This window comes from Equus caballus, chromosome 11, assembly GCF_041296265.1.
Source record: "Equus caballus isolate H_3958 breed thoroughbred chromosome 11, TB-T2T, whole genome shotgun sequence".
Classification (NCBI taxonomy): domain Eukaryota; kingdom Metazoa; phylum Chordata; class Mammalia; order Perissodactyla; family Equidae; genus Equus; species Equus caballus.
The window spans coordinates 4,448,403-4,471,560 of NC_091694.1; the positions used below are offsets into that span (position 1 = coordinate 4,448,403).

The 23,158-nt window shown below is 43.0% G+C and overlaps 1 protein-coding gene across 14 annotated transcripts in view; it reads right to left on the bottom strand.

The window, feature by feature from the left end:
• Positions 1–23,158, bottom strand: part of TNRC6C (trinucleotide repeat containing adaptor 6C) — a 141,104-nt gene that overhangs the window by 27,417 nt on the left and 90,529 nt on the right. For 10 of the 14 annotated variants that reach the window (XM_023651937.2, XM_070225884.1, XM_070225885.1 and 7 more), the window contains 6 exons: positions 10,834–11,049; positions 8,910–9,076; positions 5,794–5,874; positions 4,303–4,360; positions 2,070–2,212; positions 404–577 (listed from right to left, as the gene is read on the bottom strand). In XM_023651937.2, the coding sequence (XP_023507705.2) occupies positions 404–577; positions 2,070–2,212; positions 4,303–4,360; positions 5,794–5,874; positions 8,910–9,076; positions 10,834–11,049 (839 nt within the window). The remainder of the gene's footprint in view (positions 1–403; positions 578–2,069; positions 2,213–4,302; positions 4,361–5,793; positions 5,875–8,909; positions 9,077–10,833; positions 11,050–23,158) is intronic. The other 4 variants (XM_070225891.1, XM_070225889.1, XM_070225882.1 and 1 more) reach the window with 1 other exon arrangement.

Below are 23,158 nucleotides of genomic sequence, written 5' to 3' on the forward strand. Positions count from 1 at the left end.
GGTGTTTCATGCAGATCAGTGTATTTAAGGTTTCGATGGCCAGGACAAAGAGGCCAGCACCAACTAGACCTACGAATGCATTTGGCAACTGAAGACTACTCTGCAACATGTGTCATCTACACCAGCTATAAGGCGGCACCAAGGATGGTGAGCTCAAACATGTTTTAGCAATGTGTAAAAATCAATATAATTTTGAAGCATTTCCTACAACACGGTTAAATCTCAAGAACTAGATTCCACTCTTGACATCAGGAAATCCTTATAGTATTTCAACTACCTTCACATATTCAATCATATTTTAAAATACAGCCATGAATTAAAAACAAGAACGTTTATGTCTCAAACATATTTCTTAAAGGCAAATAAAACAGAGGCCCTGGCGGCGCTCTCCCAACAGCCTTACCTGTCTAGAGGAATTCAAGTTTTGCATGCCCAGCCCTGAGGCAATCCCACCCAGGGCCTGATTAGGGAGTGCACTGTTTGCAAGGGGCAGCTTCAGGCTTGGTGAAGGCAAAAATGGTGAAGTCGTGGGCTCTTCCACTAGGCCGCCATCCTGATTGGAGAAAGAAAGGGTGAGCTGTGTGCGGTGTCCATCCACAGACACGGCACAAAGCAGCTTCCCAAGGTCATATCAAGGAGATGAATGAAGAAAGAATTAAAAGATCAAAAAAGCATGGATAATAAGAGAATGGAGAACGTGGGCAAAAGGAAGAGGGGGAAAAGAAAAAAGAGAAACAGGATTAAGACGCTGTTTTCATTTTAGCAGTTATTTTACCAACATATATATTAGCTCATAACATTCTCATCCACTATTGATCCTGCCTAGGGGTAGAAGTCAGGAGAAAGAGACAGAAACATTGGCAAAAGTCTTATCTGGAAAACATTTTATGACCATTTTCAAATAAACAGGTTCCTTTCGAGAAGTTATTACAAGGCTAGAGGTATATATTAGGCTGAATTCTGCTGACATTCAACTGTTTTTGACCTACAAACATAGCAATTTCATATGGTTTAACCTAATAATAGGGTAAGTTATAAAACAGAGAGAATCCTATTAAATCTTTTTACATTTATTGAGGTCACACTATGTGCCAGGCCTTTTGCAAGTTTATCTCATCTAACTTCATAATAAGCCTGTAGCATTACCCCACATTTTAAAAATTAGAAAAGAAGTCAGGGTTCCACACTTAGCAAATAAAAATACCGGATGCGGAGCTAAACTGGAATTTCAGACGAACGACAAATAATATTTTGGAATAAGTTATTCGTAGTTATTCACGGGGCATCCTGGATCCAAAGCCTGCCCACACAAGGGCGTGAGCCCCGCTCCGGGCTCCACAGCTACAGCTTCTTGCAGAGGAGCGTGTGGGGGAGGACCCTGTTTATTTGAGAACAGAGATGAAAACTCATCTCTTCTCCTGTGAGCTTTTCCTTTTTTTTTAACTTGTCCTTTCTTCCTTTAATTTTATTTTCAAGGTTCAACATTTGGATTGAATTTAATTCAATGCCATTTTCCCCCGTGAGTTCTACCAATCTGGAGAGGGGACAGTAATACACGACAATACTCAAAGGATTGAACTGGTGATGGGACTTGTTAAACATCCAAGGGGATGTCCCCACAGACACCTGCACGTTCTCTGAAGTGGCTGATCCAAGCAAGGGCCAGCAAGACACAGGTGCCAATGCCCAACCACCTGTAATGCCTTTTTCTGAGATTAAACATATAACACATCATTTCCAATCAGAAGAACCGTGTATATAAAATGAGACAGTAACGCAGAGATTTGATGACCCTCGTCTATTGGACAAATTGAAGCAGATAACCCAGCCAAGTTCATCCAATAAAACGAAAATCAGTTTTCAATTTCAGTATATTTTACTCCTAGTCACATCATAAGAAATACAACACTACCTCTTTTATGTTAAACATTTACATATACTAGAAAAAAATGGGTAGAAGTCATTTCAGTATTACAGTCCAGCAAGTTTTAATCCGGCTTGCGCTAAGGACACAGTTAAAATGAAAAACATCTCTTATTAAACAAACAAAAAACCACCCAAATCCATACCTTGTCAAGAAAGGTGGGGCGGTCCACGGAAGACTCTTTGGAGATTGGTGGGCGGCAGCCAAGGGGTTTGGTGACCATTCCATTGTAGTCAGGCACTCCCAGTCCACGCTTGTCCATGTCCACCTTCTTTTCCAGCAGAGCGCCTGGAACACAACCACAGAAGGCACACTTAAAACGCCCGAGGAACCAGTGATGCTGCTGAGCACATGACGGGCACCAGCTGAAGCCTCTAAGGAAGGATCCAAGACCCTCAACCCTCCAGAAAACAGGGAGGCTCTTGGTTCGGTTCTGGCTGAGCCTCGACAGATCCGGTCGCTGCTCAGGCCTCCCTCCATTCCTGCTCCTCTCTACCTGCTTCGTCCACTCCAGCCACACTGGCCACCTCTGCCCCTCAGGGGCTCGGCCATCCTGTCCCCGGGAGGCAGCCCCCTTCTTCACACAGGCCTCAGTGGTCACTTTCTCAGATGGGCCTTCCCTGATTAGTTGTCTAAAACAGCTCCTCTGTCCCACCTCCCAGCCACTGATTTCCACTTACTGAGTCCTTATTAGTTGCAAGGACTCTTCTAGACGGTGGAGATATAATACAATGCAAGGCAGACATAGCTTTTGTCCTCATGGTCTTTCAGTCTAGTGACTAGAATCTGTTTAGCTCACTTCAACTTTGTACTATTTCACAATTCTAAGAAGTCAGAATGAACTTCAGCTCACACTGACATTTTTCTCTGTCTTGGCAGCTTATACCATACATTTTGGCACGTGCACATGATTATAAAGTTGATCCTCATTACTGGCAGATTCTGTACTTGTGAATTCATCTACTAGCTAAAATTTATTTGCAGTCCCCAAAATCAATAATTGTGGCACTTTTGTGGTCATTTGTGGATGTCCACAGGGCAGTGAAAAATTCAACTCGCCCGACACGCACATGCGTAGTGCAGCTCAAACCAGACGACACTCTGCTTCTTACTCCAGCTCTCCCAGGGCACACAAGTGTCCTTCTTGTGATCTAGTCTGTGCCATGTTTTTTGCATTTTTGTGCTTTTTATTGGTGATTACAGTGTTTAAAATGGTCCCCAAGCATGGTGCTGAAGTGCTATCTAGTGTGTTTCTGAGTGCAGGAAGGCTGGGATGTGCCCCACAGAGAGAACACACAGATAAGCTTTGTTCAGGCGCAAGTTATGGTGGTACTGGCTACGAGTTCAATGTTAATGAATCAATAATATGGCAGATCCAGAAAAAGGAAGAGAAAAGTCATTGATCTGTACGTAAGGATCCTCGCAAAGAGCTGAAGTAACATCTACAGTGTGTGATGAAGTTATGGAAAAGATGGAAAAGTGGTAAATTTGTGGATTTGAGAGATGACATTAAAAAAAAAGGCACAGCTGACAGCATTGGTGTGAGTCTAAAAGCCAAAGAAATTTATGGTCACATTACCCCCAGTCAGGAAAATGTTAAACCCTTCTTAGCTAAAGTTTTATTACAAAGAAATATGGTACGATTATTTGCGAGAAACATTTATTAAATAAGGTGTCTTTAAACAAAAACATGCATAAAGCAAGGTTACGTATTGCCTGGTTGACAAAAATGCTGTGGCCAGAGACTCACAGGAACCCCACCCGATGCCCCCGAGAGCCACGGCTCAGTGTTTGCTATCCAGTGTGTGCAGTGACCTCACAGAACCTAAGTACCACGAACAATGAGTCAGCTGTCTTTTACACGGACATATTTAATATCACTATTATTAGGAAAGCAGCTCCAGCTTGTTCTGACAGTAAATCTCATCTCTCAACGAGAGTAAAAGCTCAGCCAGTGTGTAATGCTTCTGGTGGCCCCTGAACGAGCCCATTCTAGGGCAAGGCATGAGAAACGTGCCTGGTCAGTATTGAACGAAGTCTGGCCTGTGGTCTCAGTGCCTTTCTCCAAGAGTGTCATTATCACCTCCCCTTAAAACAGATGGAAAAAATGCATCTATTTGTTGAAGTACTGGAAGAAAATGGAAAAAGCAAACATGCTTCCCTGTGGCATTTGGCTGTTCGTCCCCAGAGCCCCAGCCCCAAGAGACTTGCTACGTGGTTAGTGCACGTAGTGTGGCTCCTCCTGCTTGCGGCCTCCTGACTCCCCAGCACGTGTCCCACCATTCATCTGTGACTATGATGAAACGCTTCTGGAAATAAAAACTCCACAAACTGGTACCTTTAGAAAAAGTGTACTTCAAGTGTGTCATCTTACTTACTCATGGCCTGGTCAAGGTTCATATTATTACTCTTCAAGGCCTCTTCAGCTGGCTCTCTCTGTGTGAGGAAACAGTGTTCATTAGGATTGCATGCTAAAAAGAAAACCTTGTAAAGAGTCTTATCACTATCAACTTAGGGAAGTGATTATTATCAACCTAATATTTTTAGGTTTTGGAACTGGAAATACTTTTCTTCATTGTTGAGGTTAGAGATAAATGTCTTGTAATAAGAAAAGTATTGAATTGATTTTTAGAGTAAAGAACTTGTATTTAACATTTCAAAAAGAAAACATACAATGCCAGTAGAATCCTGTAATTGTTTCTGTACCACATTGAACAGCAATGGTTCAGCAAGGATGAAATCTCTGCCAGGAGAGCAGAGCCACAGACATGGACACATGCAGACAGTAAGGCAGGACAGACTCCTGTGCTAATGAGCCACCTCTCTGTGCGGCTCTCTCACGCCAGCAGCCGCAGCAAAGTCACTGGAAGAGTCAGAGCGCAGAGCTGCATTCTCTACTTCACGGGCTCTAAGCTCCGCTGCCAACCACTTTTCATTAAGAAATGTAAAAACAAAACAAAACATAACAAGTAGATTCCTTTTGATAATTATCCCTATGATTGGAACAGACTGATCTCATCAGAACACTGAAACCAAGCAGAGGCACCGTGTTTCAGTACCACAGTGTAACTCTGGACTCCCGGACGGGCCTCCACGGTTCCTGCCATCATTTCACACATGAAGAGGTTGGCCCACCCAGGCTAGGCGCCCTGCCCAGTGTCAGAGGACCTGCGCCCAATGGGAAATATGGCGTTCCCTCCTCTAGACTGGCAACATTTTGGACTCACTCTTTAGGGACATCCACAGTAATCAAAAGGCAAATACTCATTTGAATAAGGATTTGGAAAGAAGACATTTGAAGGGAATACATGGCAGATATAGGCAATATCCCTCACTATCGGACCTCTTGCCATTCCTTCTTAGGAACTGGACAGATGGTGATAAATTTTCAGAGGAATACCCTGTGATTTCAAACTCTCCCTAACAGATCTGATTGAAACTCAGCAAAGTTTAGCTCAGGATCTTTCTCTGGACACGAAGCTTTAGTACTTTATACCAATTTTTCTCTTGCAATCTTTGTTAATCTACTGCATAAACTAAGGAAAACTTACTTCTAATTACGAATTAACAGAAAATATAAAACTGTATAAAACAAAGAAAATTAAAAATCACACAGCATTTTTTATTCTAGGAAAAGGCTCTCACATCTTTCCCGATAGAAATGATGTGGGTCTTTGCTGTAGTTCAAAGCAATGGTCCCTACACAGAAGTGCCCAGGTGAAAGGGGAATTTACGAGTTAGGTTATGCCAACAGTCTCATCCCTCAAAAGTCTTCCTTCCTCGTTACACATGATAACGTGGACAGGACACAACGGGGCCATGCACCGCAGGACACACGGTGGGTAGCAGTAAAACAGGACAGCAGTCACCGGGAAGCCCATGTCTGTGAGTTGTCTGATGAGCCGGTTCATGATCCAGGCCTCGTCCTGCTTGCCAGACGTTTTCACGCCCTAGAGTGAAGTGTGGGCAGGGGGAAAGTCCATGAGTCACATTTTAATGCATTTCTTCTAGAAATGGGAGAGGCTTAGAATTCATGGTGACTTATAGGTCACAGAACCTTTTTGTATTAATGTGGAATAGTGCTGTACTCCAGCAAGTCCTTGACAGGACTTGGTGCCTAGTACTACGGAACGCTTCAGGGGACATCTGTAGGTTGGCATATGCGTGTAATTTATGGACTTGAAAAAGCAAGATAATTACTTCCCTTCCCCAGAGAATGAATTTAGTTCATCACAGTATGTACTACTTCCATTATCAAATAATCGTAGTAAGAGCTCCCTTGAACATGGTCCTATGCTAATAAGTTTGTGAAGTTTACTAAAAATTACATGGTTTTTGCCCTTTTATAAGCTTTATTCTAAAAAATGAAAAAATACAGGGGTTCATTCCAACAGAATGAAAAGGCAACAAGAAGAAAGGAACAAAAAATCTGTTAATTTATTAAGTATTTGTTGCTTACAGCCCTTTGGGTGAGAAAAAGTAACTGGGAAAGTGCCAGTGAGGGAGAAAGGAGAGGTCAGCTACAGAAAGAAAGCAGCAGAGCAGAGGAGGGAGGCGGGAGTGCGGCACCAAGGGCTGGGGGGCAAGACGGGAGCCCTGCTCTCAGTGTTCCCTCCCGTTCTACCATTACAAAGACTAACATTGCATTAATACAATGCAAAAAACCCTCCTCTAAAAATATTCCTTATAGTGCTTTTCGAAATCGAGCCTGCCATAACGACAGAACAGAGCCTACGGGCCAATATTAAACTAACAGGCCTTCTCTCCTTGAGGAAGCAGCTCATTTGGGGACCATTTTCATCATCACTCTGCTACCAGAGCCAGATTTGCCAAGAAGATACAATATTTTACCAATTTGGTATTTCTTGTCCCATCATTAACCAGGTTATTTGCCAGCCCAATTGTAAAAAGACTTCTTTTTGAGGTCTGTAATCACTCCTACTCCTTACGAAGAGAGCCCTGGTTTTTGCTTCTGGGTTCTGCTTACCGCTATTTGAATAATTTTTTAAACTAAATATTTTTGAACAGATAATACATTCATACGATCGGAAAGTAGAAAAAAGGCATACACAAAAGCATCTTCTTCCCACCATCCCCTATCCACTTAGTTCTTGTGTTTTCTAAGAGGAAAACTCTTTGGAGTTTCTTGTTTATCCTTCCCAAGAATCTTTTAACTCTACAGAAGCCATTAGGAATGACGCATTTTTTTCTTCTGTTCCCCCTGCCCCTCCAAAGTGGTGGTGTACTACACATATTTTTCTGTACCTTGCCTGTTTATTCAATCACATATTTTGGTGATCCCGTCATACAATATGTATAGAACTTCTTTTAAAAAATCTGTTTAGCTTTCCATAATACGAATGTGCCATAATTTAACTAGTTACTCCATGAATGCACATATAAGTGATTCTCATTTTTTTACTGCAAAAATGCTAAAATAGAAAACTGTGTACAAATGCCGTTTGCTATACCCATGACAAGTGGCAATGCTGTGTCACAGTGTGGATGCAGCTGTAATTTTGATAGATAACGTCACACTGCCGTTTGGTTATCCTAATTTATAGTCCTACCAGCAACGTATGAGAGTGTTGGTTTTCTCACAGCTTTGCGAACAGAGCGTGCTTATTAAACTTAATGGATTTCTGTTGCTCTGAGAGATGAAAAACGGCATCTCTTGGTATTGTTTTAAATTGAATTGTCTTTCCATAAGTCAAGTTGAATATCCTTTCATAGGTTTATGAGCTATTTGTATTCCTTTTCTATGGATCATTTTTTTGCTCATTTTTCTATTGTGTTATTGGTTAATTTTTTAAAAATACCAGTTTCTAGGACTTTTTTTAATGTATCAGGGAGATCAGCCCTCTCTATGGCACGAGTTACAAATACTTCTTCCAGTTTGTTATTTGTCTTTTGACTTTGATTATGATATTTTCTGTCATGTGTAGTTTTTATGCTTATCTACTGAAGTTTATAAGTCTTTCATTTTATGGCTTTTAGATTTTGGTCATAGTTAGAAAGCCCTCTCCCACTCCAAGATTGTTTTAAAAATTAACATTTTTATATTTTTATTTTTCACATTTAAATTTACGATCTACTTGGAGTTTGTCTTGGTGCACATGAGTTATGGATCTCGCTTAATTTTTTCCAGACGGCTGCCCATTTGTTTCAAGACTACTTAATGGTCTACCTCAGGAGTTCTCAGACTTTTTGGTCTCAGGCCCCCATTACTCTCTTTTAAAGACTGAGGATCCCAAAAAACTTTTGTTTATATTGGTTCTATCTATTGATATTTACTGTACTAGAAATTAAAACTGAGAAATTAAGAAACATTTATTAATTTCTTTGCAAATAACAATAACAAATCCATTATATGTTAACATAAATAACATTTTTTAATGGAAAATAATTATATTTTCTTTTTTTTAAGATTGGCACCTGAGCTAACAACTATTGCCAATCTTTTTTTTTCTTGCTTTTTTCTCCCCAAATCCCCCCAGTATATAGTTGTGTATTTTTTTTCAGTTGTGGGTCCTTCTAGTTGTGGCATGTGGGATGCTGCCTTGATGTGGCCTGACAAGTGGTGCCATGTCTGAGCCCAGGGTCCGAACCGGTGGAACCCTGGGCTGCCGAAGCAGAGCACGAGAACTTAACCACTCGGCCACGGGGCTGGCCCCTATATTTTCTAAAACAAAAATTTTTAGCAAGAGTGGCACTGTTATGCATGCTTGCAAAACTCTTTACCATCTGGCTTCACAGAAGCAGCTGATTCTCGCGTCTGTCTCTGTATTCGTTTGCTATGACATTGATTCGCGTATTCTCTGGTAAACTCTGCCTTACGCTTAGGAGAGAGCCCCCTCTGCAAGGATCCTTGGAGCACTCTGAGAACCTTGGTCTCTCACCATTACTCGGAGACACCACCGTTCAACTGGCTGGGTTTTAAGCACCAGTGACTCTTAGAGCTGCTTTTCTTCGGCATCACACACACCTTTTGGAGTCCTTTTTTGGAGGCGTTCCCCCAGGAACTGCAGGAGGAGGTGCTTTCTTGGGAAGCAGCATTGTTCCACATGCTCCCTTCTTCCTCTTCCCACTGACCAGTACCGAGGTTCATGTCATCCCCACCACTGCCCCAGCCTTCTTGCATAGATTTTGAAGCTAGAAAGAGAGTGAACATGAACCTATCAAATTCGCCATTCGTAAAGTAGACAACGCTGCACTACCATGTCATTTAGGGGGAGGGAGGACAAAAGGGGTGTACTGTAATCTACCTTTCTACTACTTCATTTCCTCTCAGATCTAAGAATTGAATTTCTCCCACTAGACACATAATTATGTATGTATATATTTTTTCTTGAAACTCCAGCTATTTGTTATAGTCAGTGCTGTTCTAAACTTCCTTAACTAACTATAGATCATTCTGAAGCATGGATATTCTAAAAATAAATCCTGGGGGCTACAGCAGAAGGTGGCACTCTCTACACGGTATGAAATGGCCAGTAAGATGCAGAGTCCTGAAAAACATCACTGTCCCCCACGTGGTTTTTAATCACCACTTGATCCCAACCTGCCACAATAAGCCATGGGGACCAGCGCTCCTCCAGCATGCCCTGGGGATCCCGAGAAACGCGGCAGGTCTGCAGTTGGGCCCAAGAGTCTGTGTTTCTGACAAGCTCCTAGGAGAGGCTCCCAGAATAACAGGATAGAGACACCTGAGGCCTTAGGCAGACAGAGCTACAAGCTGAATACTGAGTTTCAATTTCAGGATATTATTTTTTCTCCTTTCTTAAAATATAAGGCGATTTTTGGTGTAAAATTTACCCCAAATTTTCACTCCCTGGGAGAACTTGAAGAAGGCCAAAGATTAGGTGATAGTACAGTTAGCTGGAGTCTCTAAGACGATGAAGATATGTTGCTTACAAGGTGGACAGCCATATAATTGGGCCTCCAAGGACAAATTACAAAAACAAATATATCGCCTCAAAATGGCAAGTGAATCTAAATACCCAGAAGCTCCCTTATCCTTTAGATTTGTAACAAAAAGTAGTATGAATGGAATAAGTAATCCAGTAGAATGGTGGATATACAGAGCATACCATCCAGTGTTAGCAAAGTAACAAAATACAAAACCAATAAAGTTGCATTTTCAGATCTAAGACATTTAATGATGTCCAAAGAATATACGAAACTTCTGCAGCTACGTGAACGATTAACTTTAACATCAGACTAAATCAGCAACCTTACACTCACACTAAGGTCTTAAGCATCATACTGCAAAACACCCACAAATGACAGAATTCTACTTGCTAAACATGATCTGGACATTTATGAGAATATATACTTTATATGTGTACATATTAAACTTTCAGATAATGGGAGGAAAATGCAGCACAATTTTTCTTTCATTTTTTCAAAAGAAAGAAAGAGAAAAAAACCTGGAGTATTCAAAGCAGAATTTTGTTTACAAGATGAAAGCAAGGCAAGAAGTGTCAGACGGCTGTGAAGTAATATGTTTTCAAAACCTAATCTCGAGAAGGAAAAATAGCATGCTGTATCCAGCTTGCTCCGTGAGACAGCAAGTTCAGACTGCTTCAAGTGGCAGGTAGGAGAATACTGCTGAACAAGTGGATGCTACTAATAGTGTGAAGCCGATATGCTAGATTGTTCAGGTTCTTGTATTAATTTTTTTCAAAAAAGGAGAGCATGAATTTCTATTAAAATCTCCTTTGTGTTCATGTGTCAGACATGGCAAATATTTCTTTATAGTCTTGGTTTAATGTTAGTCTTAAAGTGAAAATAAAATGAGGAAAGTGTTCTAAAAAATTAATTCTTAAAATTCAGTGAAAAGTATCCCTCTAAATAAAATACTGACACTTCTAAACTGCCAATACAGGGCACGCAGAATGCTGGCTCACCTGGTTTGCACAGGGCTGGGGCGGCAGCGGGAGCCCCGGCTCTTCCGAATGTCACCGCTGGCTCAGCAGGCTGATCCCCCCAACCGCTGCCACTGCTGGGCGGCTTGCCCCACGCTGCCGTGCCGTTGTCAACCAGGGTGGAAGGGGAGGAGGGCTCTCCCCAAGAGCTCTCAGGCTTGGAGTGAACATTAGGCATTTCTCCCCAGCCTGAGGACACTGAAAAGGGTACCAAGGGAGAGACAACATTGTAAAAGCGAAACAGAGAAAGTAAAAATGGTAATTTCAAGTTCAAAATAATTTTGAGATATTGCATCTTCAGCAGGGCTTTTAGTAGAAAGTGAAAAGGAGACAACATTAAATCCAATTTGTTTAGTTTTTTTTTTTCCCTTCTTCTTCTCCCCAAAGCCCCCCAGTACATAGTTGTATATTCTAGTTGTGAGTGCCTCTGGTTGTGGCATGTGGGACGCCATCTCATCATGGCCTGATGAGCGGTGCCATGTCCTCACCCAGGATCCGAACCAGCAAAACCCTGGGGCACTGAAGCAGAGTGTGCGAACTTAATCGCTCAGCCACGGGGCCAGCCTGTTCAGCTTTTTAAAGTTGTAATTTTCTCATTCCTGACCCTCACTCACTTAAAACTGAAAGTCCGTTAAACATTAAAGATGATTAAATTCACAGTATTTGCAACATATTAGGGTTTAAAAGATGAGTTTAAAACTAACATTTAAGAAGTAGCTTTTTTACTTCTGGTATTACATGTAACGACCTAAAGAAATTTTATGGCACATTATTCTCTTACGAGAAAAATTTACAAGTTGCAAATATATACTGAAAAATTATTCTTATCTTTGACCAACCATCAAAGGCACAGATCTGGGCAAAGAAATGAGAAGATGGCAGATTAAACAGGTACAGATAAAGTAATAACTAGAGAACTCAGACATTTCCCAGGTACCATCTCATGAGCTGAGAAAGAGGCGAGGCATTTGCCTTAAAAGATGGGAACAGGGCTGGCCTGGTGGCGTAGTGGTTGGGTTCATGCACTCTGCTTCGGCGGCCTGGGGTTTGAGGATTCGGATCCTGGGCATGGACCCGTGCACTGCTTATGGAGCCATGCCGTGGCAGATGTCTCACATATAAAATAGAGGAAGATGGGCATGGATGTTAGCTCAGGGCCAATCTTTCTCAGCAAAAGGAGGAGGATTGGCAACAGATGTTAGCTCAGAGCTAATCTTCCCAGAAACAAAACAAAACAGAAAAAAGCAAGGGTGGCTCCCACAGGCACACTGACTGCAAGGGTTTTTCAAAAATTCTTCCTTCTTCCTCTGCCCAGTCCTGTTGCCATAGCATCCTGATCAGGAACTGGCACCTGATAAGGGTACAAATGAAACTAAATAAGGGTACCTAATGAATCCAGAAGGTTATGGCATCCATACCTAGAAGCACAGAAGTTGTCATGGGACCATGCAACAATAAGGATCTCCCCACTCTCTTGTAAGAAAAACACTTTATGTTACATATGTAAACTTCATTTTTCCCAATCAGCCCACATTCTGACCATTTTTGGTGAGAAAGACTGCGCCTAAGCTAACATCTGTTGCCAATCTTCCCTTCTTATTTTCCCCTCTCTCCCCAAAGCCCCAGTATATAGTTGTATATCCTAATTGCAAGTCATTCTAGTTCATCTACGTGGGATGCTGCCACAGCATGGCTTGATGAGTGGTGAATAGGTCTGCACCCAGGATCCGAACTGGTGAACCCTGGGCTGCTGAAGTGGAGTGCACAAACTTAACCACTACGCCACTGGGCCAGCCCTCCACATTCCAATCATTTTGCTTCTGCCTATAACCTCACTTGACACTTGATAGTCATATTGCTAACTCGTATCAGTTGTAATGTTCATATATATACAGTTTCTCACAGATAGAAATGAGAATGTTTTAAATACTGAAGAACAGAAGGCATAAAATGAAAATAACCATAGATTTTAAATTATTTGGTTGCAATACAGATATTATGATCTCAATTATAAAATTTATTAATTTTCTGACTAAAAATAACATGAAATAAGTTCTTTGATGCTCTCTATTCTAACAAGATGCAATAATACTGAGGTGACAAAAGGACATGCAACTTATGAATTACTTAAATTACAAGTTCTATGCTGAGCCATCTATTATGTAAATCACAACAGGGAAGTTAGCTCCAACCAGTTATTGTCGACAACTCCTAACTGTAATATTACCTAAAATTACACAGAAAACAATAATGTATACTGGGAGAAGTACTTTCACAAACTGAAGGTATGAAATTAAATCTGGAACATTAACATAGCTGATAAAAATAATGAATGTTTTTGGAAGATAAAACAACTTGGGTGTTACCAAAGGCCCATCAGCTGTAAAAACACTGACTGATTGCAGGTAATTAAGTAATGAATTCACCTGAAATTTGTCATCCTTATATTTCCATCTCTCTGAAAGGCAATACTATAAATTATTTAACTAAGTCAAAACTAAGAATAAATATTAAGACTTTGGTAATTATAATTAATTGATTTTTATAAAGAGTTTTTAATTCCTGTTAAAGCAGCAGAAACGTCTACAGAGTATTTTTATATAGAAGGCAAATGATTTGTAAGGAGCATGTTTCAAAATCTTAGAAATAAATGGACGAATAATTGCTTACTCAAAAATCAAGAAAACAATATTTCCATTTTAAGTTGATCTCTGGCAAGAAAATAATTTACTTACAATGCCGAACTAACATATACATCAGAATGTGTGTACTGCTGGACACACGGAAGGCTCTACGAGAGATGCTGAAACTCAGGCAGACTAGACATTTTTGATGCAAAGCAAATACTTTCAGTAGACAGAAAATAATTTTAAATACATACTACTAAAATCAATAATCCTCCCAGTGTTTAGTGCTTATTGCTGGAGTGAATCTGGTATTGTTTTTGTAAATAATTTTATAGAGGTTCCCTTAAAGTTGGGCTTAAAGAGGCAGAACAAATTTCTGCCTTACATTTAAAACATTGATATTAAAATTCCAAAAGCAGTCCTTCAAATACTACCGCTTTTGGGAAAATCTTTCTGCACCGTGGGGTTCAGGAATCGTCATCTCCCTTCTTCAATTGAACAAATACAGTGTTGGGAATAAAACAACAATAGTAATGAAATGCCACCAGAACATGTAGTTTTCATTCAATTTTAAATATACATTCTTCATCACTCTATCAGAATGAAGAAAACAAAGTGTCTACGTGGTGTACACCCAGAAGACTGGATAAAAATGAACACGAAGCAGATAGAAGGCCAGGAAACACAACCGCGGGCAGGAGAATCTTCACCCGCCGTAAGGATTCTCATCTTAAGCACCCCCGAGAGTCAAGCTGGGAGCTGGCATTGGTCCTTCCGGGAAGCGAGAAGTCAGGGCTAGCCTGTTCCACGGGTGCTACTTGGACAGTGGCCTAAGCATGACAGGCAGTTCATTTCGGGGGGGGAAGAAAGGTTCAGTTAAAAAGTGGCCAACTATAATCAAGTGAAGGAAAGAGAAAGAGAAAGGACTAACAATTCAGTTGACTAAGGATCTGAGTGCTTGCCATGTGTTCTGCAGTTTTAGGTACTGACTTAAATATTAATGTGATGGGACTTTGCTCACCTCAATGGCCTTTAAACATAATGTTAATTTATTATAATGCCTTCTTGGCCACTAGCTCAGAGAGGGACAGCATAATTGGTCCATAATTGGACAGCTGCAGCAACAATTAATTTTTCATATTTGAAATCAAGACAGGTACTTATAAAGTGAAGCTTATAAAGAAGAGTTTGCTCACCCAAACGGCAAAGTATCCTATCTTTCAGAATGCCTTGTCTTGTGGCATTTATTTCACACTTTGTTACAAATTCAGGGGACTCTATTTGAGGCTGACAGGGGTTCTTTTCAAAAACGGGCCAGGTGACCTTGAGCTGCACGGCGACCTCTTAGAGGAGTTTCTTTTTTTTTTTTTAAAGATTTTATTTTTTTCCTTTTTCTCCCCAAAGCCCCCCGGTATATAGTTGTATATTCTTCGTCGTGGGTCCTTCTAGTTGTGGCATGTGGGACGCTGCCTCAGCGTGGTTTGATGAGCAGTGCCATGTCCGTGCCCAGGATTCGAACCAACGAAACACTGGGCCGCCTACAGCGGAGCGCGCGAACTTAACCACTCCGCCACGGGGCCAGCCCCTAAAGGAGCTTCTTTTGCCTGCTTTACTGGGACATTACAGAGGGCAGGTATGACAAACAGAAAAAAAAATCTTATTTAGCTTTTATTTTACTGCATTAAAACAGATTTTAAATGTGCTCTTTTTTATTGATATGTAGGGGGCCAAACTGTACTTTTACCTGTCTTATTCAGCTTGAATTGAAGGCACCTGAAGTGAAAATGTTCATGTGTGCACCCATGACTTACACTGACAGGGATCGCCTCCTCCCTCTTTAGCAGGACTTCTGATTCCCTGCTCCTCCTCCAACTCCAGCCCCACTTACCAAGCCCCTCAAAACATAGGAAAGGAAAAACACCATAACCAAACCCAAACTCAAGAAAAATCCTATGTCCACAAAAAGCACAGATTGCTCAGATCGGTCCTCTCTTAGCAACTACTGAGGGCTGCTTAAATCAGACTCAGGCTGGCTGGAGAGGCCGGTGAGACTCATTTCGGAAGCAGCAGCGTGAAGAGCTGAGCTCTCACAGCGGCTTGCCGATTTACTTCATCCGCAGGTGACTCTACTTTTTGGTAATATTTTGACACGAATGGATGACAAAGGAGGAGGTGAGCTTCCAGGACAGCGAGTCCTGCAGGAAGGACCACATTCTCCAGCTTCTGCTCTTGAGGAGACTTAGGGAAATGACATACATGTTTTATCCACCTAGGCAGATGATTCCTAATCCCAATTTTTTCCAAGTTTTAGTTCAGTGAATGGATGACATGCCACTTCCATGATTAGCGTAAGGATCTCGGCCTTTGTTATAATATTTGTGCCAGAAAACTATGACATAAATATAATGTCACTAGATTAAATGCCCAAACGCAAAGTAAAGCTTGCCTCTGGCTGAAGCCTTCTCTCCCTTGCATGAGACAACTAGTGATTATCGGACAGCTGAAGTGCTTGGAGATGGCTAGACATTCCTGAGGAGCTGAGGAGGACAGGTAGTAAAATGGATTAAAAAAAACTCTGGAATAAGGGGCTGGCACCGTGGCCAAGTGGTTGAGTTCGCGCGCTCCGCTGCAGGCGGTCCAGTGTTTCGTTGGTTCGAATCCTGGGCACGGACATGGCACTGCTCATCAAACCACGCTGAGGCAGCGTCCCACATGCCACAACTAGAAGGACCCACAATGAAGAATATACAACTATGTACCGGGGGGCTTTGGGGAGAAAAAAATAAAATCTTAAAAAAAAGCAACTCTGGAATAAGATCCACATTAGTAGTATACTTCTGGTTTTCTGACTGGCAGATGGTACTATTATTTCACTTTCACCCACTGTTGGAAGACACAACCCCAGGGAAGACTTCACGAACCCGCTACGTCACTGGTTTAGCTTGGACCAAGTCCATGGCCTTCATATCTGACTCCAAATTAACTGTACAGTGACCTCTCTGCCCCCACCCTCATCCCCTTCAAATCATCTGAACATTTTGGTGAAACCTGACAGAGTTGGGAGATGAAAGAAGCCACCTCTGGAGGTTCTCCCTCAATCTCATCGTCAGATTCCGAGTCTACTGTGAGGCTCTGTTATTCATCTCAAGTTTTAATTAATATTCAACGTTCTCCTGTGTCCGCAAACTGATTTCTAAGTGTCCCAGAATATTCATTTCTAAGTGCACTAGATAATCAGGCTGCTAAGTATTTTTAGGATCTGCTTTTATTCACTCACAAACGTAAGTCAATGCTTTGCTTGCACTTTCTCACTTTTGGCCACATCTCCACTAGTTGTCAAAAAAACAGACTGGTTCTTCAGTGACTTAGTAGCACCTTGCTACAGCAAGGGACAGGCTAGCAGGTCTTGCACATTTGGCTCAATTCACACTAGGTCACCGGGGCAACGTCAAAGAGGAGGGACTGCCCGGGCCAGCCTACACAACTCAGCCCTCTCCGTTAACTACAACCTCATGAGTCCTTCTCAGGCAGCTTACCGTCTCTAATCAACAGACAGGCAGCTCTAGATTATCACTATGTTCCACCTCCAGAATGGGTTTGAACCAGATCCAAATAATCCAGTTTATGAAGCTACACTGCATTTCCTAAATTAATATCAGTTTTCCTCAGGCTCATCAGAAAACTAATTAATATCAATACAACTAGGATGACACAAACATGATTGTCCCTTAGCTTTTACTTCTATAAAACTGGACACATGAGGGCCAGGCCGGTGGCGCAGTGGTTAGTTTGCAAGTTCTGCTTTGATGGCCCGGGGTTCGCTGGTTTGGATCCTGGGTGCAGGCATGGCACCGCTTGGCAAGCCATGCTGTGGCAGGCGTCCCACATATAAAGTAGAGGAAAATGGGCACAGATGTTAGCTCAGGGCTAATCTTCCTCAAAAACACAAACAAACAAAAAAAAACCTGGACACATGAAAAAACATGTAGTTGAGAAACCATATTTTGTAACAGAGATCAATACCCTTAAATGGTAATGATCCACAACTTAAAACCCAAACTCTGAGATAAGTGAAAATCTTGTAAAATCAGCATAGGTCAATAGCAAAATTGCAGAATGCTTGTAAAGACCAACTGTGTAAACAGCAGGAACTTCAGATACTCACCAGGTGTACCACTCGGTTTGGAGCAGAGAATTCCTTTCTATTTATGAAAACCAGTCTGGGTAAGTATTCAAGCTACTAGCTCACTCACAGCCCAGCGGGTGCTGTTACTACTGCTCCCATCACTGATCAGGGCTGCCCAGCTAGCACAACGCCCACAAGGAGGGCCAAGGGCTGACATTTGTGATAACGAATGCAGAGGACCAAACGGAACCAGTGCGTTGTGACTGCTACGAAGGGAACCGGTGTGAAGGCCTGACTGTCCCTTCCACCGGCTCAAAGACTCGCTTGCGCTAAGAAGCTGGGCAAGCGATAGGCATAGAGCACCTGGGATCACTGAAGGTGATGAACTCTGCTCTCACTGCACAGGGACGCTTGGCTCAGGCCTGAGATTTGAATATCACACGTAATGTAGGGCAGGGATAATGCCTCAGTGCAGCTACTTTGTGTCATGAGAGAAAAAGAGCCTAATAATGAAAAAATCACTCAGTAACCCCATCATACGTTGTGCAATACACTTGACCTAGTTTCTGCATAGGGGCTTAGTGCACAGAAAAAATCTGTCTAACTTCTTGTTTGTCTCTGTTCAGTGGTAAAACAAAATCCACCACTGCTTCTCCACTACCAGACGACTACAGAGATCACACACGTGCCTAAGGCCCGGGGGCTGGAGGGAAGAAGAGGACATGGTAACGCAGGTGATGGAGCACAGTGTCCTTCCTCTACGTTAGGTGATAACAAGTGCAATTTGCTAAAAAAAAGTTATCTATAATATTCATATAAAAAAGAACGACGTGGGCCCTTCTAACTAAACAGGAACGTGCTTATCCAGGGACAAGTCCCAGTAAGAGCAGATTCTAAGGATAACATATCAAAGAGGAAAAAAATCACAAATGCAACGTGGTGCCAATCTCTGTGGGGTGTCATGGATGTAATATTTTAGAAACAGTACCAGGCAAGCTACACATCACTCATCTGAGACCGTGCCACCTCCTCACCACATGCGTGCCCTCAGTAAGCTACTTCATCTCCCAGGTTTCACCTGTAAAATGAGGCCCGAGGGCGAAGGATTACAGAAGACGCGTGATGAGAGGCTGCACGTGCTCGCCCAGCACTGTCAGCCCACACTTAGTGCCAGGACCCCACGCAAGCAAAAGGGTACACTTTCCCAGAAGATGAGCAGGAGAAGGAGGGGACTCCAGCTGTGACCCATGAGGACAGTCGTGGGTGGGTGGCACCTGATAGCTACTTCTAACTATTAACTCTTCTCAGAGAACTTTGTGCATACGGTTACTACAATGCTAATCACACCGCTAAATTTTATATTACTGGCCTCTCCCACTGGACCATACCATGTCTTATTGTCTATATCCCTTCATTTTTGGCATTAATTACCTCTCTTTCTTCTTGCTTCCTCTCTTTCCCTCAAGTACTTTACAAAATTTAAGTGCCTAGAAATGTCAGTCATATATTAGTAAAAAAGCAGGAATCACAAATTCAAATACCTCAGGGAACCAGCCAGTTAATGTACACAGGCCTGTAAACATGGAAGAAGAGCGAGAGCACAGGCTTGGTGATCAATGGCTACTGCTCAAAAGCCTCAATGCTGGGACACAACATGGGGTGGTGGGGAGTGTGGCAAACTGGAAAGCAAAGGCCCTATCGAGGTAGCCACTCGAGTTGATTGCTGCCATGCGAATGCAATGTGTCAGACCATCCAGGTTTCCAAAAGAAGCTAGAAATCTAGAACTTTATATAAAACATTTTCATTACAAAACATTTATTCACATGAAAAATGTGGGCCAAAAGGCACATTTGTGGGACCAGGTACAGCCCAAGGACCATCAGGTTTTTACCTTTGGTTTGGTGACAGTGAAGTGTATGTAGAGGCTGAAATAGTCTTGAGCGCCTTAAAGGATTTCTGACGTGGTGGCTCTGAGATAAACGCGAACTGCTGAGGACTCTGAGAGGAGGCTGGAGGGCTGTGGGGGCTCTGGAGGGCAGCGGCGTTTGAACTGAGCGCAGCCCTCCTTGCCCCCAGCTGCTGGGCGCTCACAGTGAAAATCAGACAGCCGCCCACACGCCCAGGCTGTCCTGTGCGAGATGACAACCCCTGCACTCGCCCATGGCACTCCTGACTCCCCTCCCCGCTTCCACTCTCCACAGCACCCTCACCACTGGACACACTGCCTGCATACGTGCCAACACATGCAGCCTGGGCTCCCTTGCTGGACTGCTTGCCCCAGCAGGGCAGGGATTCTGTTTTGTTCCCTGCTGTATTTCCCAAAACCAGAGTGCTGCTGGGCACACAGCAGGCCCCAATAAACACACACCAAATAAACCAATGTTTCTCCACCGTGGGACTGTGCATTCCACCTAGCAATCCTTCAGGAGCCCCTGGTCAGCTCTCTGTTCCATCTTCTACATGGACTAATGCAACTTCGCCTCTGCTCACACCTTGGCCCCTCCCCTCCCCCTCTCCACTCTAGGCTGGTGTCCTGAATGCTCTCAGAGGAAACAGAATACCAGAAGGTACCCCTTACCCTCTGACTGCAGACAGCCTGGGCCACTCTACAAGACAGATGAAGTGCCCTCTCTCTGACTGGACAAAGAGATTGCCTCCTTTTGCATCCATTCTCCCTCTCTAGATGCTTTTTTTCTATCAGCTTTTAAACATGCTCAAAACTCTACCATCTTAAACTTTCTGCTCTTGACCTTGCCCCTCTACTCATCACCACTCTCCCATAGCTGTACCTTCAGCCTTATCTCTGGCTGAGACCCAGACTTCCATACCCACCCTCTGTTGTCATCTCCATGGAACATGTGCTTCCTGCTGTCTTCCCAGATGAGGCAGAGAATGACACAGTTATCAGCCCACTTGTCCAAGCTCTGAACTCTCTTCGCTCATCTTTCTTCTTTGCTCACACATCCAAACAGTTTCCAAGTCTCGCTGCCATCTCCATCTCCAACCCCCTGCCACTATTCCAATCCAGGCTGCTACCATCACCACCAAAACATTGGTTGAGCTCAGATCCTCTTCTCCAGTTTTGCTTCCCACTGATCCATTCTTAATTTTATAGCTGGAATGACTCTATGAATAACTCTGGTCATTTACTCTGCTTAAAGCTTCTCCCTGGCTTCCCAGACTTTTGGATACAATCCAGCTCCTTCATATGGCCTAAAAGACCTTGTGTGATCTTGCCCTGGCCCCTCTCTAGCTTCTTCTCTCTGTAAGGCCTTCTCGTCACTCCCACCACTCACCCCAAGTGCCAACCACTCTGCACTTCATTTTGTTCCTCAAATATGCTACCTCTTCTCTTTGCCTCTAGGCCTTACATGCTAGTCTGTCTATCTGAAACATTCTTCTGTACTGTTATCCAACATCTGTTTACCCTGACCCCTCATGATCAAAATCTTGGTTAGGTGCCACCCTATATGCCGTCCCTTCCTGGTCACAACTGGCTGGCACCATCCTCTAACTGTCTGGGTGCTTGTCTTTCTGTCCAGGTGGTGGTTCAAGGAGGGCAGAGCTCCTGTCTTCTACACTGTCATGTCCTGAGCACCTGCCTGCTATGCCCAGCACACATTGAACAACGTATTTCGAATGAGTGTATGCCAAATAAAAAGATCCAGGTACCAGTCCTAGAAGCATTACCGTAGATGGGGGTGAGACTACGAGAAACCTTACAAACTAGAGCTTTGTCTGTGATCATAAATGATGCGATTGAGGACGCTCAGAGGTGGAAGCTGGATCAGAGGCAGAAGAATGGAAGTAACCAGCCTCAATTTGGTTTCCGATGGAGTTCTGGTACAAGGTAGTGGGGGTGCACAATAGATTCTCTACTCATATCTGTTTCAACGATGTTTGATAGTGAGAATTTTTTTTTTTGGGGTGAGGAATTTTGGCTCTCAGCTAACATCTGTTAACACTCCTCCTCTTTTTGTTTGAGGAAGATTGTCACTGAGCTAACATTTGTGCCAATCCTCCTCTGGGCTACGTGGGATGCTGCCAGAGCGTGGTTGGATGAGTGGTGCTGGGTCTGTGCCTGGGATCCGAATCTGCAAACCCTGGGCCGCCCAGGTCGAGTGTGTAAACTTAACCTAGGCACTTTTTTTTAACAAATCCCTGCACACAACAGAATCAACAGGCACTTGGCATCCATTCCACTGCCTTCTGTGAGCCTTCCTGTATTACACAGGCCCAAAGTTAAAAAGCTGCACTTTTCAGACTCCCTTGTAGATTGGGTTCTGGATGCAGATTCGGTTCCATATATAGATGACTGAGTGAGTGACCATGGAGAAAGGACTCTATCCTTAGTCTTGTCTTTATTGCATGTTTATAAAATTTAGGGAAGGCATAAAACTGAAAGGAATAATTAATACGCTGATTATAGAATCAGGGTTCCAAAGATCTCAACAGTCTGGGGCACTAAGTTCACAGGGAGAAAGTTCTACACTTGGGACCAAGCAGCCAATGCACCAGAATAGTCCTGAGTGACGAGGGCTTCACAGTGGTCTTAACAAAAAGACTTCAGATTTTAAGCTCAACTGAAGAAAAATAGTGTGACAAGGCTCAAGAAGGCTAAATGAAACTTAGAACGTGTTACTAGGAGTACGATTTTAGGAGTGAGGGAGGTTATAATCTCAACTAATTCTGCACTGGGTAAACCATACTTATAGTAATGACATCAGTTCTGGGCACAAGGACCCTCACAAGCTATAACTTTTCCAGATGACAACAAAAAGGACTTAAAACGATGAGGAATAGCTGTGGGAGCTAGGAATGTTTCCTGGAGAGTGGGCAGACGGGACATGATAACTATACGCACCTGGATGAAGACCTGCAGTATGAGAAGAGAAATTAAGCCTTGCTTTGCACTGTCCCAAAATGTTATGAGCAATTAAAGAAACTGCAGGGATGCTGACTGATGCTCAGTCTAAGAAGGACATAACAGCCAGAGGCGCCAGGAAAGACGGTGCCCTGGGCAGGAGGTGGGGGGCTTCCCCGGCACTGTGTGTGCCTTTATGCAGAGGCTTCTAGTTGCCTGAGTATGTAGAAGAGAGAAGGCCTCCCTCTGGTCCCTTCCACACCTGGGAGCTCTGCGATTTGGTGAACCCAGCTCTCACTTGTCGCTTAGGCAGATTCCGTGTCTGGAGCCCAGTGATGCCCTGTTCCATGGACCAGCATTTTAGTTAGAAATGTGGGGCTATGGTTAGTTCTCCAGTTACAACACCCAGCCAAATTTCATCTGCATCTCTCATGGGCCATGCTGCATGTTCATTTTCTCTGTCACAACCCCCATTCCCTATGGGCAGGCTCTGGTCTGGATCATCTTACCACCTTCTTTCCCACCAGTATCTAACAGAGTGCCTTGCACACAGCAGGAACTCAAAACATGAGTTTAGTCTAACGTCAGGAATTTTCTTTCAATGGAAATCAAAAGATGACTTGTATAATGCCGTTCACATTTTACAAAAACGGTTTTATTTCAGTTAGCTGCCCATCAGAAACACCTGT